Source organism: Pelophylax lessonae (genome assembly GCF_965119305.1).
Source record: "Pelophylax lessonae genome assembly, chromosome: 13".
Lineage (NCBI taxonomy): Eukaryota > Metazoa > Chordata > Amphibia > Anura > Ranidae > Pelophylax > Pelophylax lessonae.
In genome coordinates this window covers 177,496,089-177,515,044 of record NC_138780.1, presented here as the reverse complement: position 1 = coordinate 177,515,044, position 18,956 = coordinate 177,496,089, and the positions used below count along the sequence as shown (strand labels likewise).

General features: G+C 44.7%; 1 protein-coding gene across 1 annotated transcript in view; it reads left to right on the top strand.

Moving 5' to 3' along the window:
- The window catches only part of TECPR2 (tectonin beta-propeller repeat containing 2), a 140,452-nt gene that overhangs the window by 17,842 nt on the left and 103,654 nt on the right, over positions 1 to 18,956 (top strand). Inside the window, exons 5-7 of the mRNA XM_082242646.1 lie at positions 10,790 to 11,102; positions 13,280 to 13,409; positions 16,845 to 17,252. Coding sequence (XP_082098772.1) covers positions 10,790 to 11,102; positions 13,280 to 13,409; positions 16,845 to 17,252 — 851 coding nt within the window. The remainder of the gene's footprint in view (positions 1 to 10,789; positions 11,103 to 13,279; positions 13,410 to 16,844; positions 17,253 to 18,956) is intronic.

Sequence of the window (18,956 nt, the reverse complement as noted above, 5' to 3'; positions counted from 1 at the left end):
AAAGAGAGGAGATTTTTTAAGTACCGTAGTTTGTTGCTGTGACAAACTCACTCAGGACAGGGGCTTTTGGAGGGGACTGCAGGCTAGCCTCTTGCCGATGGACTATGGGCTCGTCAGGGAACAGTGCTCTTTGTGGGGTGTATCCTGGGGGGACACTTGGAGTAATGTTACTTTTGGATTCAAGTCCACATCTCCCCAAGACACACAGACTCAGGGACTCTAGGCCTAGGATCCATGTTAAAGGCTTACTAGCTGCCTATTGCCAATAGAGGACTACTCCGCGCAGTCAGACTCGTGGCAGATGCTAATGTCATTGGCTCAACCACCGGTCTTCCACACATTGTTGATTGTTGTGATTAACTCCCCTATTGTCTACTGTGGGGATGTGTTTACACTTTTATAATATTGTGTATTGTACTACATGAGCTCGATTGACGGCAAGTCTGCTAGTTAATGAACTCAAGTTAATTAAATCACTGTCCTCTATTAGTTGCTATTGGTAAAGTAGAATACTGTTTGTGCTGTTTGTTCCTTAGATATATTAATTCTAGATATATTCTATTTCTGTACACAATTTCATCTGCATGTGATAATGTAATCAGGCACCTGACCTGGTGGGGTATATATACTGTGTGAGATTGTTCAATAAATGTTCTAGATCTTATAGAAGCTATTCTCGGCTAGTTTTCTATGGGGGCGGCTACTATATCTGATATCCATGTTCAAGACTGAAGGAAGTGGTATTCTCACAGAAGCACACAAGCACATTGTGAAGTCACGGTTCCGTTACATTGGTGGCAAGCGGTAGTATGCTTCCTGCAGTCTGGGACATCAAAACCTCCACTGGGATCCAAGGTTCAGATAGCAGACGAGGAGAGGTACAGATACCAGCTGCCATGGAAGAGGAATTCGTAAGGAGGTTGCGAGAGATGCGGATACAGCACAGTGGAGCAGGTCCTGCTAGAATGGTATGATTCAATCCGCTTGGTACTCTGAAAAGAAACGCTAGCCCGTGAGCAGCAACACCAGGGAAAAATCATCCCCCCCCCCCCCACCCCCCCATCCAGGAAAGGTACTGGTTGCAGTAATAGGTTTAAGCAGGCTGGTCTGGACAGAGATGCGTTTGGAAAAGCGCTATAGAGCCCTCCGGTGGCATGTATCCCAAGCATGCCCTTGGATAGTTGATGACAGCCCAACGGAAGTCTTTGGCTATGGCGGCCTCGGACTTGTACGGGAAGCTGTCAGGGGACCCTAACTTTGGGAGCCATCTGGAGTGGCGGTTAGAGAAAATTATGGAATACAGAGAAGGGATCCTGAACATCTCGCAAGGGTTCTGGGCACTGGAAGATTTGGAGCTGGCTTTTCAGGAATGGGAGCTGGAGATCGCCTACAGACGGCTGCTAGACTCTGCTCAGCACCAGGGCTGGGCTTCCTTTGCTTGGGAATATCCAGAAGTACTAGCTGACAGTCCAGGAAATCCTGGCTGAAGAGTCGGCAATGTGGCACAGCAATAGTGTGCTTTGCTCAACTGCACCCACACCTGCGGCAGTTTCCGAAAGCCCAGGGTGAGAAGGTGGCAGTCACTTCTCAGCAGGAGATCAGGATCCAGGGGGAGAAGGTAGAGGAGGTTGTCGTCCTCCCTCCCCAATAGTCAGTCAGAGTGGAGGAAACTGTCTTCCCTCCCCAGCCAGGATCTGTGCACATGGGAGACCGAATGGGAGAAAGGTTGTCCCAACCACCAGATGAGAGTAAGGAAGATAGAGCAGCCAACTCCCCTTCCCAGCAGGCCAGCAGAAGAGCCGCCCCAGAATGATGACCATAACCCAGCAGAATAGCTCGCAACAGAACAGAGTGCTGCTGGCCTCTGCCCTCCACTAACAAAGAATGGCTTTCCTGAGAAAGTGGATGGGACTACAGTCTCCTCCTGTATACCCCAGTCGGCCCAGATGTCCAACAGCATGACCAAGTGAGCCCAGCCACCCTGTCTTCTCTCCAGCAGCTGAAAGAACTCCAGGGAGAAAGGCCAGTCCACGCTTCTCCCCAGCGGCGGGTATGTTCTACGAGAGAGGTAGAGGTTGGCTGGGGGAGTAATGCTCTGTTCAGGACCATTTTTGTTTGGGGTACTGTGTGGGTACAGGCATTGTACTGGAACTACAAACAAACTTCGAAGTCAACCCGTCTGGGGTCTCCTCCTGTGTTAGTCTCCTTCCGAAGGGGGAGAAATGTGACAAACTCACTCAGAACAGGGGCTTTTGGAAGAGACTGCAGGCTAGCCTCTTGCCTACTGACTATGGGCCCTGGCTTGTGAGGGAACATTACTCCAAGGGTCCCCCCAGCATACACCTCACAAAGAGCAATGTTACTTTTGGATTCAGGTCCATATCTCCCCAAGACACACAGACTCTGTGACTCTAGGCCTAGTATCCATGTTAAAGGCTTACCTGCCTATTGCCAATAGGGGACTGCTCCGCACAGTCACTCATGGCAGATACTAATGTCATCAGCTCAACCACCTGTCTTCCACACATTGTTGATTGTGCTGATTTACTCACCTATTGTCTACTGTGGGTGTGGGGGCGCATTTACACTTATAGAGCTCATGAAGTAGTGCAATACACATTATTATGACGGGAAGTCTGCTAGTTAAGTAACTCAAGTTCATTAAATCACTGTCATCTATTAGCTGCTCATGGGGAAGTTGAATACGGTTTGTGTTGGTTGTTCCTTAGATATGTTAATTATATTTCTGTACACAATTTCATCTGCATATGATAATGTAATCAGGCACCTGACCTGGTGGGGTATATATGCGGTTTGAGTTCATTAAATGTTCCAGATCTTATAGAAGCTAATCTCGTCTAGTCTTGTATGGGGGCGGCTACTATATCTGATATCCATGTTCAAGACTGAAGGAAACGGTATTCTGACAGAAGCACACAAGCACATTGTGGGGTCGTGGTTCTGTCAGTCACTATTCCTCGAGTGTGCGCAATTTTAAACCATAATATGTTGGGTATCTATTTGCTCTGCCTGATATCATCTTTTACAATATACAAAAAAATTAAGCTAACTTTACTGTTTATTTTTTTTTTTCAATTCAGTGAAGTGTATTTTTTCCCAAAAAAAATTGTGTTTGAAAGACTGCTGCGAAAATACCATGTGACATAATATATTGTAACTACTGCCATTTTATTCTATAGTCTTTGCTAAAATATATATAAAATGTTTGGGAGTTCGAAGTAATTTTTCTAGACAAAAAATACTAAATTTAACTTGTAAGCAACAAGTGTCAGAAATAGGCCTGGACCTTGTGTGGGTAAAGTGTATTTTCTCTAGCGCTCATCGACAGACGTAGTCCTCGGTGATACACCACCTTCGGGTTATGTTACCTCCGCAGGAGCAGGACTAGACAGGAAATTAAAAAGCTCTGGCCACACCCTAGGGGCAGTCCCAGAGGGTATATCCTCTCTCTCTCTGCCTCAGCAAATCAGTTATTTTCTGTCTAGTTAGGAGTAAGGACCTAGACACCTTGCTGGGATCTTAGGTCCTGGCAAGAATTTTTTCTTAAAGATTTTTTTTTAGACAGCTTTTTCTCCAGTGTTCCTGTGAGATCTTCAAGCAAGAAAGCTGAACTGGGCGACGGGCTGGATGTTGAGATCCGGTGGTCACCCCAGTTCAGCCTACGAGCGCGTGCAGGCCATAGCTCCGCGCTGGGTCGGCCGCGACAAAGTCCCGTTAAAAGGACTGAACCCGCGAGTTAAACGTCTCGCTGAAACGCCAAAGACCATGAGTCACGGCGTTCGTATCGATCGACAGCCCTCCCGCCCCGGTGGAGAGGGGTACTGTCAGGAGTTGGTGCCCGCCTGGTTCCGGTATGGTGAGTAGTATGTTCCCCCTTTCCCCCTGACGGGTTTTGTGGTGAACGCGGACCCCTCTCTGTATGGTAAGAAAGAGTCCTTTCTGTCCTATAACATGTCACAGATCCTCCTACTTTGAGTGTGATTTTTTGTGTACAAAAAGCCAGGAGGCTTGGTTTGGGAGCTAACAATCTATTGTATACATGTTTAAAAGATGTAATCTGTGGCATTCTGGGAATCTTATGGGTTTAGTATAAGCTACCTACCAGTCAGAAGCCACGGACATGTAGACTGCCTTCCAAATCAGATCTCCAGCTATTAGCAGGCCTCCCGGAAGGCCATGCGGTCCGCCAGGGGCCGATACCGCCAACCACGCCATATCCCCAGGCAGAGACAGTGTTGTGTGCCCTGCAGCACACCGCCATTCAGCAGGCCGCCGCCATTTTTTCTTGCAGGATCGCACGAGCCGCCATTTTGGCGTAGCCTCGTGTCTCCAGCATGGGGGCGGCCATATTTGAGGTGATCCTACACCTCGTGGAGCTTGGGGGAGGCGCCGGAAGGCGTGCAGAGGGGCGGAGCCGCCTCCTTTCTTCCTGGGCAGCCAGCCAAAAGACTTCCTGTTTGTCAAGACAGCGCTGTAAGCTGTTGCAGTTTAACTCTGAGCATCAAGTGGTGAGCCTGGGGGTCTATCTCTCTCTCTCTCTCTCTCGATCGATAGGGATCCCTAAGCAGGTAACACTAAGGGGCTTTTTTGTGGCGCCGGGGGTCAGAAAAAAAAAAAAAAAAAAAAAAGTTTTTTTCTTTACTTTTGAATTATATTATCCAGGAAGTAACTGGAGTTATTATGGACCCTGCCACACATATTCCCCCACCTGTTTCCCTCGAGGGGGCCTCGGGACCCGCCGGTGCACAGAGTATAGAGTCATTTACAGCAATTTTGGAGTCTATGGTGGCTCGGGTGGAGGCGGCCTGTCAGGGACGGGGGTCAAGGAAGCGACCCCCGCCTACCCCTATACCATCTGACACCTCTGACTCAGATTCAGAGATGGTCACGGCAGTTGCAGGTTCCTCTGCAAGGGCTGTTATCCCAGGTAAAGCCCCCTCAGACAGTGAGGAGGACGCTTCTTCTCTTGCTATAATTCAGGAAGAAGCATTGGTGGACGCACTAGTTGTGGCAGTGCAAGAAACCTTAAAACTTGAGGCTTTACCGGCAGAGGCAACTGAAACAGAGAGGCCTTTTGGTACTAATAAGCCCATCAAGACGGCGAAGGCTTTTCCTGTACCTAAATGTTTTGGTAATCAGATTAAAGGAGAATGGGAGCATTCTAAACGTACCTTTACTATTTCCAAGCGTATTGCTAGACGCTATCCGTTTGAGGAATCCATGATTAAGAAATGGACGGTACCACCAGTCGTGGATCCGCCTATTTCCAGGCTGAATAGAGCCACGGTTATTCCAGTGGAGGACACTTCGTCCTTTAAGGATCCGGTGGATCGAAAGATAGAAGCAGAGTCCCGCACTATCTTTTCTCTGATAGGGTCAGCATTTAGACCAGTAATCGTTATTGGTCTAGTTTCCCAGACACTTACGGAATGGGCGAAAATGGTACGCCAAGATCTTAGGGGAAAAGATATTCCCCAGGAGACATCTGATTTGATGGAACAGATCATACAAGGGCTACGGTTTATCTGTGACGCAGCCTTGGACACTACTCCCTTATTAGGGCATGCATTACCGCCCATAAAGGGCGCCCGGCTGGTACTAGCGGGAAAGGCAAGACTCCTCCAGGAGGGTTCAAGAAGGGGACCAACCCAGCCAAACCCGAAGCAAAGGAGTACACAGCCTGAAGGTGCGCCCCCACCCGGTTTCAGGGTGGGGGGACGTTTTCACCGGTATTCAGGACATTAGATCGAGCATCAACCACTACTACCGGTGCGATTCTTCCCTTCCAACATTTAAGTACCACAGGAAGCGGTAGTTACCGTTCCCTGAAAAGATCTTTTCCTTTACCTTTTCCTAAGATTAGTCCCGATACCTCACAGGAATCGGATCTGGTCGACCAGATAGGCCAAGTAGCCTCTAGTCGGGTGACTTCGGTCCTTGAGGTTCAACCAGAAAAGATCACCTCTCCTGATAACTATCAGGTATTTGATAAATGTGTGGGAACAGAAAACGACCAGACTTTCTCGGATGGTCGGGGCCAGATAGCTCTAGGGACGCCTGGTTCAGATCCAATCAGCGCCAGTGGTCCTAGAAATTCTAGGCTGGCCTCCTCAAGCCGGCCTGGCCGACTTGGACATGTTAGTCGCAGACGTTCCGTGGGAACTTCGTCTCAGGGAGTGTCTGTGGTCTCAAGGACCAATTTACCTTCGTGCTTTACAGTCGCTGGTTTTAATGGCCTGGCCATTGAGACCCAAGTACTGAAGGACAGAGGTTTGTCTACTTCAGTCATTCCTACCCTTATTAAAGCAAGGAAAGCGACTTCCAGCAAAGTCTATTATCACACATGGAAGACTTATATTGCGTGGTGCGAATCTTTAGGATTTCCTCCACGTACCTATTCGGTGACTCGAATATTGGCTTTTTTGCAACAAGGGGTTGAGCAGAAGCTAGCCTTGAGCACCATCAAGGGTCAAGTTTCAGCATTAGCAATCTTCTTTCAGAAGCCTTTAGCTACCAAATCCTTGGTGCGGAATTTCATCCAGGGGGTGCGGCACCTGGCTCCTCCAGTCCGCGCGCCCTTACCGCCCTGGGATCTTAATTTGGTTTTGTCGGTTCTACAGAAACCTCCTTTTGAAAACATCAGGGAGATTCCCTTGCTTACTCTATCCCAGAAGGTGGCCTTCTTGGTGGCTATTACTTCTGCTCGCAGGGTGTCAGAACTGGCTACATTATCATGCCAGTCACCATACCTAGTGATTCATAGGGATAAGGTAGTACTTCATCCTAAGCCATCTTTTCTTCCCAAGGTGGTTTCAGATTTTCATCTGAATGAAGATATTGTACTACCTTCCTTGTGTCCTCAGCCCAAGCATCATCGGGAACATGCGTTGCATTCCTTAGTGGTTCGGGCAATCGGGGTATACCTGAAATCTACGGAATCATTCCGTAAGACGGATTCACTTTTTGTGATCACGGATGGCCCCAGAAAGGGTTTGCCTGCATCTGCCGCGACCATTGCCAAATGGATTAGACAAACGGTGGTACAGGCTTATTCTATTAAGGGTCAGAGTCCTCCGTTCCCTGTTAGGGTGCACTCCACTCGAGCGCTCAGTACTTCCTGGGCCTTTCGCCATCAGGCGTCAGTGGTCCAGGTATGTAAGGCGGCCACCTGGTCGTCGGTACATACCTTTACAAAATTCTATAAGATTGATGTGACGGCATCGGCGGATGCCTCATTTGGCCGCAAGGTTTTGCAGGCCGCAATTTGAGGAGACCGGTGGTCTACCTCGAGGGTTTTTTTCTGTTTGAAAAAAAAAAAAAAAAATTTTTGTTTTCTCCTTTTTTGTTGAGTCTCATCATAAAGGATGAGCATTGTAAACTTCTAGTTGGCACCGGTTGGGCCTTCTAGATTGGGATTTGATTTCCATTTTCCCACCCCTCAGTTGTGATACTGCTCTGGGACGTCCCGAAGGTGGTGTATCACCGAGGACTACGTCTGTCGATGAGCGCTAGAGAAAAATGGATTTTTGTAAAATCTTACCGTAAAATCCTTTTCTCTTAGCTCATCGACAGACGTAGTCCCCGCCCCTCTGTTTTGGAGTTGGGTTGGGTTAAATTCTCTAAGCACTGCTTTTTCACATAACTGATTTGCTGAGGCAGAGAGAGAGAGGATATACCCTCTGGGACTGCCCCTAGGGTGTGGCCAGAGCTTTTTAATTTCCTGTCTAGTCCTGCTCCTGCGGAGGTAACATAACCCGAAGGTGGTGTATCACCGAGGACTACGTCTGTCGATGAGCTAAGAGAAAAGGATTTTACGGTAAGATTTTACAAAAATCCATTTTTTTCCAAAAATTTACATTTTAAACACTGCTGTGACATAAAAAAAATGCAGCAACCACCACTTTATTTTCTAAGGTCTCTGCTAAAACATATATATATTTTATAGTGGATATAAAGTCTACACGCCCCTGTTAAAATGTCAGGTTTCTGTGATGTAAAAAAATGAGACCAAGATGAATCATTTCAGAACTTTTTCCACCTTTTTAATGTGACCTATAAACTGTACAACTCAGTTGAACAACAAATTGAAATCTTTTAGGTGGAGGGAAGTAAAGCTAAAAAATGAAAATATGGTTGCATAAGTGTGCACACCCTTAAGCTAATACTTTGTTGAAGCACCTTTTGATTTTATTACAGCACTCAGTCTTTTTGGGTATGAGTCTATCAGCATGGCACATCTTGACTTGGCAATATTTGCTCACTCTTCTTTGCAAAAACACTCCAAATCTGTTGAAATGCGAGGGCATCTCCTGTACACAGCCCTCTTCAGATCACCCCTCAGATTTTCAATCAGATTCAGGTCTGGGCTCTGGCTGGGCCATTCCAAAACTTTAATCTTCCGGTGAAGCCATTCCTTTGTTGATTTGGATGTATGCGTTGAGTGATTGTCAGGCTGAAAGTTCCTCTTCATGTTCAGCTTTTTTCAGAAGCCTGAAACTTTTGTGCCAATATTGACTGGTATATGGTCATAATTCCCTCTACCTTGACTAAGGCCCCGTTCCAGCTGAAGAAAAACAGCCCCAAAGCATGATGTTGTCACCACCATGCTTCACTGTGGGTATGGTGTTCTTTTGGTAATGTGCAGTGTTTTTGCGCCAAACATATTTTTTGGAATTATGGCTAAAACGTTCAACCTTGGTTTCATCAGACCAGAACCCATTTTCCCACATGATTTTGGGAGACTTCAGATGTGTTTTTGCAAAATTTAGCCGGACTTGAATGTTTTTTTTCTTTGTAAGAAAAAGGCTTCCGACTTTCCATTCTCCCTCATAGCCCAGACATATGAAGAATACGGGAGATTTGTCACATGTACCAACCAGCCAGTGTACAGTACATATTCCTGCAGTCCTTTTGCTGTAGGCCTCTTGGCAGCCTCCCTGACCAGTTTTCTTCTAATCTTTTCACCAATTTTGGAGGGACGTCCAGTTCTTGGTAATCTCACTGTTGTCATATTTTCTCCACTTGATGAGGACTGTCTTCACTGTGTTCCATGGTATATCTAATGCCTTGAAAATTCATTAGTACCCTTCTCCTGACTGATACCTTTTTAACAATGAGATCCCTCTAATGCTTTGGAAGCTCTCTGCGAACCATAGCTTGTGATGTAGGATGCGACTAAGAAAACGTCAGGAAAGACCTACTAGAACAGCTGAACTTTATTTGGGGTTAATCAGAGGCACTTTAAACAATGGCAGGTGTGTACTGACTCCTATTTAACAGAATGTGATTTCTTAAGGGCTCTTTCACACGGGCGTTCCTTTTTTTTTTTGCCCGATCAGGTCCTTTTTTTTTTTTTTTTTTTGTACAGACACGGATGACACTTGTGTCATCCGGTCCGTATGTCCGTTTTTCATCCCATCCGTTTGCGGATGAAAAACTGACATAATGCAGGTCTATGTAAATACGGATGTCTGCGGATGACACCACTGACATCCGTTTTTGCTTCAGTTCCGTTTTTTGAAAGGAAGAAAAAATAGGGTTCTCCTCCGTTCAAAAAAACTGAACTGACAAAAAACGGATGTCAGAGGATGATCATCCGATGACATCCGTATTTACATAGAGATACATTATGTCCGTTTTTCATCCGCAAACGGATGGGATGAAAAACGGACATACGGAACGCCCGTGTGAAAGAGCCCTAATCTCTATGTAAATACGGATGTCATCGGATGATCATCCTCTGACATCCGTTTTTTGTCAGTTCAGTTCAGTTCAGTTTTTTTGAACGGAGGAGAACCCTATTTTTTCTTCCTTTCAAAAAACGGAACTGAAGCAAAAACGGATGTCAGTGGTGTCATCCGCAGACATCCGTATTTACATAGACATGCATTATGTCAGTTTTTCATCCGCAAACGGATGGGATGAAAAACGGACATACGGACCGGATGACACAAGTGTCATCCGTGTCCGTTACAAAAAAAAAAAGGACCTGATCGGGCAAAAAAAAAGGAACGCCCATGTGAAAGAGCCCTAAGGCTCCTTTCACACGGCCGCTCCGTGTGAAAGGTCCGCTGCGGGACTTTTTTTTTTTTTTTTTTTCCACGGAGCGGATGACATTTCTGTCATCCGCTCCGTGTGCCCGCATATCATCCCATCCGTTTGCGGATGATATGCGGACATAATGTATGTCTATGGCACTGCGGATGTCAGCGGATGACACCGCTGACATCCGATTTTCCTTCCTTTCCGTTTTTTTACACGGAAGGAAAAATAGGGTTCTGTTCCGTTCATAAAAACGGAACAGAACTGACAGGAGGAAAATCGGGTGTCAGCGGATGGTATTCCGCTGACACCCGCAGTGCCATTCACTTACATTGATGTCCGCAAATCATCCGCAAAAAAATAGGATGATTTGCGGACACACGGAAAGCAGCGGAGTGGCCGTGTGAAAGGACCCTAATTCTAAACACAGCTACATCCCCAGTTATAAGAGGGTGTGCACACTTATGCAACCACACTATTCCCCCCTATATATATATATATATATATACACACATGCACGTGCACACACACACGCACACAGACACGTGTGTATATAATATATAGCACTGATTTTTACTTGCAAACAACAAATGTCATTAAAACGCTGAGTAAGTAGTTAAGGTACTAAAATGGTGTTTATAAACTGGTGGGTGAGATTTTATTTGTGGTGTGCTTCTTTTTAAAAAAAATATTATTATTATTATTTATTTTTTTTTTTTTTTTAAAGAAATGGCAGATATGGAGCCTGTTTTATACCTGGGCTTTGCAAACAAAGTGACCTAACATTATTTGCCGCAAGACCCGGGCTCCGACTTTGGAAGGCTGATGTCCAAGGATCTGTCCAGTCTACCTTTATATTAAAGGACATTTTATCTCATGGACTGGAATCCTTTGAGCTGTATCCTCGCGCGGAGACAACGAACCAGGATAGCTATAAACTCTGTGAGAAGCACCTGGGCCTCTTGTCGTGTTTTCGTCATGAAGGATGGGCTCTGAGCTGGGACGAGTACAGCATCTACATCATTGATACTGTCAATCAGGTAACCACTTGGTATACTTGGAGATAAGGGAAATGAACTGTGCGGATTGGGATCTGTGCCAAACTGACCTAGATGCAGAACTGCAATTATCGACAAATGTGGTTTGTTCTTTTATTTTCTTAAAGTCTATGTAGGCTCCAATGTACAGAAACCTGCCCAACCTAACACCTCATGCCAACAGGTTCAATTATTACTTCCTTCATTTAACCCTGCTGGTATTAACGAGGTTACTTTTTTTTTTTCTAACACTCATCTTACCACCTGCCCCCTGGATCCTGCTCCCTCGAAAATGCTATGCTCACCCTCTGACTCTATTCTACACCCAATAACTCACATCTTTCAAACTCTCCCTCTCTTCTGGCATCTTCCCTCAACTCTCTAAAACATGCACTAGTTACTCTTAAAAAGCATTCTTAAAAAACCCTAGGGACACCACCAATACAAAACCTACGCCCCATCTCCTTACCTACCCCCCCCCTCTCCTCCAGACTCCTTGAACCACTAGTCTACAACCGACCTGAGCGACTACCTGACAAAGAACAAACTTCTTGATCCCCTTCAGTCCGGATTTCACCCTCAACTTTCCACGGAAACTGCTCTCCTTAATCTCAAAAACGACCTGCGAATGGCTAAAACCAACAGTTACTATTCTGTACTACTACTCCTGGAATCTCTCTGCTGCCTTTGACACAGTGGACCACTCACTCCTCCTCAAAAAAAAATCCATTATTTTGGTCTCCGTGACTGTACTCGTCCCTGTTTCTAATCCTACCTATCCCACCACACCTTCAGTGTCCCCTACAACTCTACTTCCTCCTCTCCTCTTCCTTTCTCTGTCGGGGTCCCCCAAGGTTCTTTTTTTTTTATTTTATTTATTTATTTTTTTTTTTAGACCTCTCCTTTTCTCAATCTACACCTCCTCCCTGGGTCAATCGATTGTCTCCCATGGCTTTCAATATCTCTACGCTGACAACAAACAAATCTAGCTCTCCACCCCTCACTTCACGCCATCAGTCTCCTCAAGTTTTACTAATTTACTAACAGACATATCAGCCTGGATGTCGCATCACTTCCTCAAACTCAACCTATCCAAAACCAAGCACATGATATTTCCTCCCCCACGTGCCTCTTCCCATGATTTCCCTGTCAAAATCAATAGCTCAACTATCGCCCAATGCCAAGGTCCTAGGTGCAATCCTGGACTCTGAACTATCCTTTTGGCGCATATCCAATCGCTGTCCAAAGCTTGCCACCTCAACCTCCACAACATTTCCAAGATATGCCCCTTCCTTACCAATGACTCCACAAAGCTTCTAATCCACTCCCTGGTCATCTCTCGTCTCCATTACTGGATCTCCCTCCTCATTGGCTTACCTTAAAATAGGCAATCCCCACCTTCACTCTATCATGAACGCTGCTGCCAGGATCATCCACCTTACAAACCATTTGGCGTCTGCTACCCCGCTCTTCAATTTCTTCCATTGTCTGCCATTAAACCAACAAATTAAATTCAAGATACTAATAACTTACAAATTCATCCACAACTCAGCCCCAAGCTATGTCCCTAACCTGGTCTCAAAATACCAACCAAATTGTTCTCTTCGTTCCTCCCAAGACCTCCTACTTCCAAGCTCCCTTTTCACCTCATCTCATGGTCGCCACCAGGACTTCTCCCGAGCCTCTCCCATCCTCTGGAATGCTCTACCCCAATCTGTCCCAACTATCTCTGTCCACTTTCAGACGGTCCCTGAAAACACATCTCTTCAGAGAAGCCTATCTGGCCCCCACTTAACAACTGTACATTTATTTTCTCCATCAGCACATCCCCCACAGTTATTGCCTCGGGTCTCTTGACCCTCCCTCTTAGACTGTAAGCTCCAACGAGCATGGTTCTCTGATTCCTCGCATGGTTCTCTGATTCCTCCTGTATTAAAGTGTATTGTATTTGTACGGTCTACCCTCAAGTTGTAAAGCGCTGCGTAAACTGCGGCGCTATATAAATCCTAAGTAATAATAACAATGTGAACCCTAAAAATCAAACTTCTCTTCCTTGCTCACCTTTTGGTCTCTTAAATATGCCATTGAAAGTGTTTTCGGTATAGCTGTTCAAAAAAAAAACAGTAATTGACACCTATTTACAAAAACTTTGATATAAGCGTTTCTCATAATCTTTTTAGGCTGTCATCGGAGGTCTGGAAAGTGCTGGAGATATTGTTTCGGTCTCATGTGTAAACCATGAAATCTTCCTCCTGAAAGGGGACCGAGAGATCATTCGAATATCTGACGTACCGGAAGGGGCCGTTTCTGGTATGTAGATGCATTTTGTTTTACTCGCCTTTCTAAAATATTTGTTATGAGTGCTTCGCACAGAATTGGAGGCTGTTTTAAATGCATTATGCATAATACAAAATCTTTTGTGGTCTAGAATTTCTAAGAATAAAGGACATTTATTTGTAAGCGACTACTGTTGTTGTTTTTTTTTTTTTTTGTTTTTTATTTCTCACACAGATGTTAAAAATTAGCATTTTTTGCTTGAAAATTACTTAGAACAAAACAATTACGTATTTTCTTAAGGTAGAGGCCCCGGAAGAATAGAATGGCTGTTGCAATTTATGTCCACACGATATTTGTGCAGCCCTTTGTCAAACACCTATTTTCAGGAAAAAAGTCACTAAAATGAATTTTAATGTGCACAAACATATCTATTTTTTGGTAAAATATAGAAGATGTTTCGCCAAGTAAATGAACACCAAACATGTCAAGACTTGAAAATGCGTGCATCGGAGAAATGAAGACAAACTACTGTACCTAAAACTTTTTTACAAATTTTTAACCTCTTCAGCTTCAGCATTTATTTTATTTTTATTTACTACTGACGACGATGATCAGCGACGTATAGCGAGACTGCGATATTGCTGCGGATAAATCGGACACCTGACACTTTTGACACTTTTTTTTTTTTGGGACCAGTGACGCTAATACAGTGACCAGTGCTAAAAATATGCACTGTCACTGTACTAATGACACTGGCAAGGAAGGGGTTAACATCAGGGGTGGACTGTAATTCTTTCAGAGTAACGAATGATTGGTGGGTCCCATGGACATTGGGTCCGTGGGACCTGCTGATCAGCTCCAGCTGTGTAAAATCACAGTGGGAGCGAGCCGCCAGTAGCACGCGTTCGCGGTCAAAACCCGGAAGTGCAGTAGAACGTTTATACGTGATTCTGCACAGAGCGGCTGTCCTGTTACAGTAAATCTGCAATGGGGCGGTCGTAAAGCAGTTATAAGCCATTACAAGTTACCAGTTTAGAGTTAATCATGAATGACTCTATTTTTGCTCTTATTACAAACTTCACAACAATACTTGTGGCGGATGACGCAGTTTACATATGTGTGCGCGTGCTGTACCTATGCACGTATATGCGTGTATTATGTGCAATAAGGGGGGGGGGTGTATATGTGTGTGTGTATGTATATATGTGTGTGTGTGTGTGTGTGTGTGTATGTATATATGTGTGTGTGTGTGTATATATATATATATATATATATATATATATATATATATATATATATATATATATATATATATATATATGTGTATATATATGTATGTATGTATGTGTGTGTATATATATATATATATATATATATATATATATATATATAGTGGGGATATTGGGAGTCCTTTAGACCCCTGTCTCTTTTTTTTAGAGGACCTGTCACTGCCCATAGTTATCAAATAGGGGGCTTATTGTGATAGCAATAAAGTTAGATGAAGCTATATATATATATATATAAAGCTTCATCTAACTTTATTGCTATCACAAGAGGGCCAATAAGCCCCCTATGTGATAACTATGAGCAGTGACAGGTCCTCTAAAAAAGAGACAGGGGTCTAAAGGACTCCCAATATCCCCACTTCCCTCCAAAGCTGCTAATCAAGCTAGGGATTGGCCGCTCTGAAACCAGTAGTGACCAAATCCTCATTGCTTCTTCGTTCATTTGTCACACAGGAGATCAGGGAATGGATGTTCCTTCATCTCCTGTGTGTGAAGGGATCCCCCTGACATCTACCTTACTTCCCGGAGTAACAGGGAGCCCAGTACCTTCTCGGACTCTTGAAAGTGATCACTTTCACTATACAGCCAGCAGCAGCCATGATCTTGGTGTAACTACTTGCTGGCAGGCCATATAAATGTATGGTGATTAGCAAGTAGTTTTAAAGAACTCAAAGCTAAAAAAAAAAAAAAAGATACCCAGAGGTAGTAAATTTTATATTTAACCACTTGCCGACTGCCTAACGCCGATCTACGTCGGCAGTCAGCCCCTCACAGGCAAAGTGACGTAGGGCTACGTCACTAGCTTGTGAGGGTCTAGGGAGTGAGCGCGCGCCCCCGCTCCCGCGTGGTCACGGACCCCCCCGCGCATGTGGCCGGCGGACCCGATGTCCGCCGGCCACTCTGCGATCGGCGGGGGAGAGGGAGAAAGTCAGGCGGCTTGTGTAAACAAGCCACCTGTCATTCTCCTCGGTGTAAAAACACTGATCACACGGATCTACTATGTAGATCCGTTGATCAGTGTCCTTACAGCTCAAGCCACAGCCAATCACAGTAGAAAGCACGCCCCTATGGACACACACAGCCCCTCCCTCCCAAATAAAGTTAACCCCTTCACTACCAGTGTATTTTTACAGTAACAATGCATATATATAGCACTGATTACTGTAGAAATGTCACTGGTAACCCCACAAGTGTCAAAAATGTCAGTCAAGGGTCCGATCTGTCCGCCGCAATGTCGCAGTACCGCAAAAAAAATCGCAGATCGCCGCCATTACGCGTTAAAAAAAAAACCCACCAAAAATGACAAAAATCTTTCCCTTTGTTAGTAAACGCGATAACTTTTGCGCAAACCAATCAAAATACGCTTTTTGCAATTTTTTTTTTTTTTTTTTTTTTTTTACCAAACATAGGTAGCATAAAACAAATTGGCCGAAAATGTTAAATTTAGATTTTTACATTTTTTTGGGGGGGAATTTCATATAAAAAAAATGTGAAAAATATTGCTATTTTTGCAAAATTGACGCTCTTTTTTTGTTTATAGCGCGTCATCAAAAAATCGCACAGGTGATCAAATACCACCAAAAGAAAGCTCTGTTTGTGGGGAAAAAAAGGACGCCAAATTTGTTTAGGTACAGCGTTGCACGACCGCGCAATTGTCCGTTAAATTCACGCAGTGCCGAATCGCAAAATACCCCCTGGTCAGGAAGGGGGTAAAATCTTCCAGGGCTTAAGTGGTTAAAGAAGATCTTTCTCTGCAATAACTTCTGATCCTGTGCGGTCTCCTGCAGAAAGTGCACTTGTCCACTAGCTTGAGCTATTTTATGTGAGCACAAGTGTTCCCAGAGTTGTTCAGTGGGATTGAGGTCAGGGCTCTGTGCAGTTCACTCTCATCAAACCGATCAAACCATGTCTTTTATGGAGCTGGCTTTGCACACAGGGGTACAGTCATGCTGGAACATAAGATGATCTGCCACAAACAGTCACCACAAGGTTAGATGCACAAATTGTTTAAAATGTCTTGCTGTATGCTATACTAATAACATTACACATCACTGAAGGGAAGGATGCAAGATAAGCAGGCTTTCCATTTTCATGCAATGTCCATATTCTGTTTTCTTTACTTTATTTGATTCTCTATTCTTTGAAAATGCATTAAATTCAACTATTTATTTTGTCTTTATAGCTGCCATACAAAGCCCCTTCCGTGTGCCTGCCAAACACTCAAAGCTGGAGATTGACACCCATGATCAGTCAGCGTCTGCTGTAACAGCGAACCAGACGCCTGCTGCCCAGTCAGTGCGTACAGAGAGGATCCAGCTGTGCCCTTTGGAGACCGAAGAAGATAACCAAGAGTCAGGGATGGAGCTTAAAGTCCGGAGAAGCTCTCTACCTGTAGAGGTGACCAGGGGAACGCAGAACCCTCTGGATTGTGATTACAGCCTGACTGAACAGGATCCCTGCTCTCCCTGTAACACGGTACGAACACAGCGCTCTTTGTCACAGAGGTTCAGCACTATCAGCAATGAGGACTTTGACCAAGAACTGGTGGTGAAGGCCATTAAAGTGAAGAAGAAGAAAAAGAAAAGGCAAGGTAAAGTACGCCGGTGATGTGCAAGCAACATTAACCCAAAACAACCCGGCAACTGATATTTAGTGGGCTGACAGTCCATATAAGCTTAGGGGAATCTAAATCGGCTGGCTCAGTCATCACCCTTTCCTGCAGACTTCTGAGTTGGTCCACACGCTGCTGTGCCAACACAGCTTGCTGGCACATTCTGCTGTATTCACCAGTCAAACTGTAATGCTGGTGCAGTGTATGCACCATTCATAGGCGGTTCAGACAAAGAGGATACAGGATGTGCACAGGGAAAGCAGTAATAATTAAGGGGAAACCATATTTTTAACAACAAAATGCAATTATATATTTCTTACCGTGTTAAAGCTAAAGTTTTACATAATTACATTGGTCTAGCTTAGAAAAATGTAAGCATGTATGTGTGCCATACTTGTGGGATCACCGTAGTAGTCACTGCTGCTACAGTGATCTCCACTAACTTCTGGGTCTCTTCCCGAGTGACTGCCTTGCTGCATTGTGAACACAGGAAGTTGCTCACTCAGCATGGGCACCATTAAGAGAACACTTTACATTTTTTTCAATTAAAGCAAAGTGTTCCTTGATTGTACAAGGTATAGATTACCTTACAATGTCTACCTCATCCAATCAGGGAAAACTTTGCATTCACTGAGAAAATGCAGTGTTCTTGGAGTGGCACCTGTGCCAAGTGAGCAACTTTTGCGTTGACCAAGTAGAAGGGTAAATAGTATGTGCTCGCTATATTGTAATACACTATAGTTGTACCTACGTCCTAAAAAAAAAATGATGATTAGGGAAATTGGGTTGAGGTGCTAAGGACTTTCACGGTACCGCAAAAACTTACAAGACAATTCTAATTATTGTCTTGTAAGTTTTTGCGGTACCATGAAAGTCCTAATGCCCTCTACACACGTTCCGATAATTGTACGATAAAACTCGCTTTCGACCTGATCGCACGATAATCTGATTGTTAGTACACAGCTTTCGACAGCCGATCACGACAGTTTGTCCAACAAAATCCAAAGGGACAAACAGGAAAACGTCTGTCGTACGACAGCCCCGCGAACGACAGTCGTTTCATCAGTACACTATGCGTCCCCTAAAAATCGATCAACAAAGACCGCGCATGATCAGAAACCCTAAAATAGCACGGAAAAAGCCTGGCTGCCATTGTTTTTGTTTTGCACCATCTGATTCATAGCTAAGCAACTAGGAAACTTTTTCTGAATCGTACGACAAAAATCATACGGTTTGTATGCATTGTTAAATTCAATGTTAGTATCATGCAACAAAATGCGAATGATAAGTCGTCCGATTATCTGAACGTGTGTACGGGGCTTTAGTGCCTCAACCTAATTTCCCTAATCCAGTAGAAGAGTAGCCGCTCACCACGGGACCTGGAAGCTAGTAGCAATCACTGTAGTAGAGCTGTGTATTGGCCTCAACTAGGACTTAACACAAGGGATGGTTGTATGGTATGCCAGGGCCTCTGCTATATCGTGCTGACTGACCGCAATGCTTTCATGCAGCACAAACTTCTATTGTATCATAGAAGCTGAAAGACCGTGCTGATAAGGTTCAGAGTTGCTCAGCTATTATATGTTGAGTCCTGAACACCACCTACTGCAGTGCAAAGAAAGGAGGTCAACGTATGTACAGTAAACCCCCCCTCCATTGCGGGGGTTACGTTCCGGACCCAGC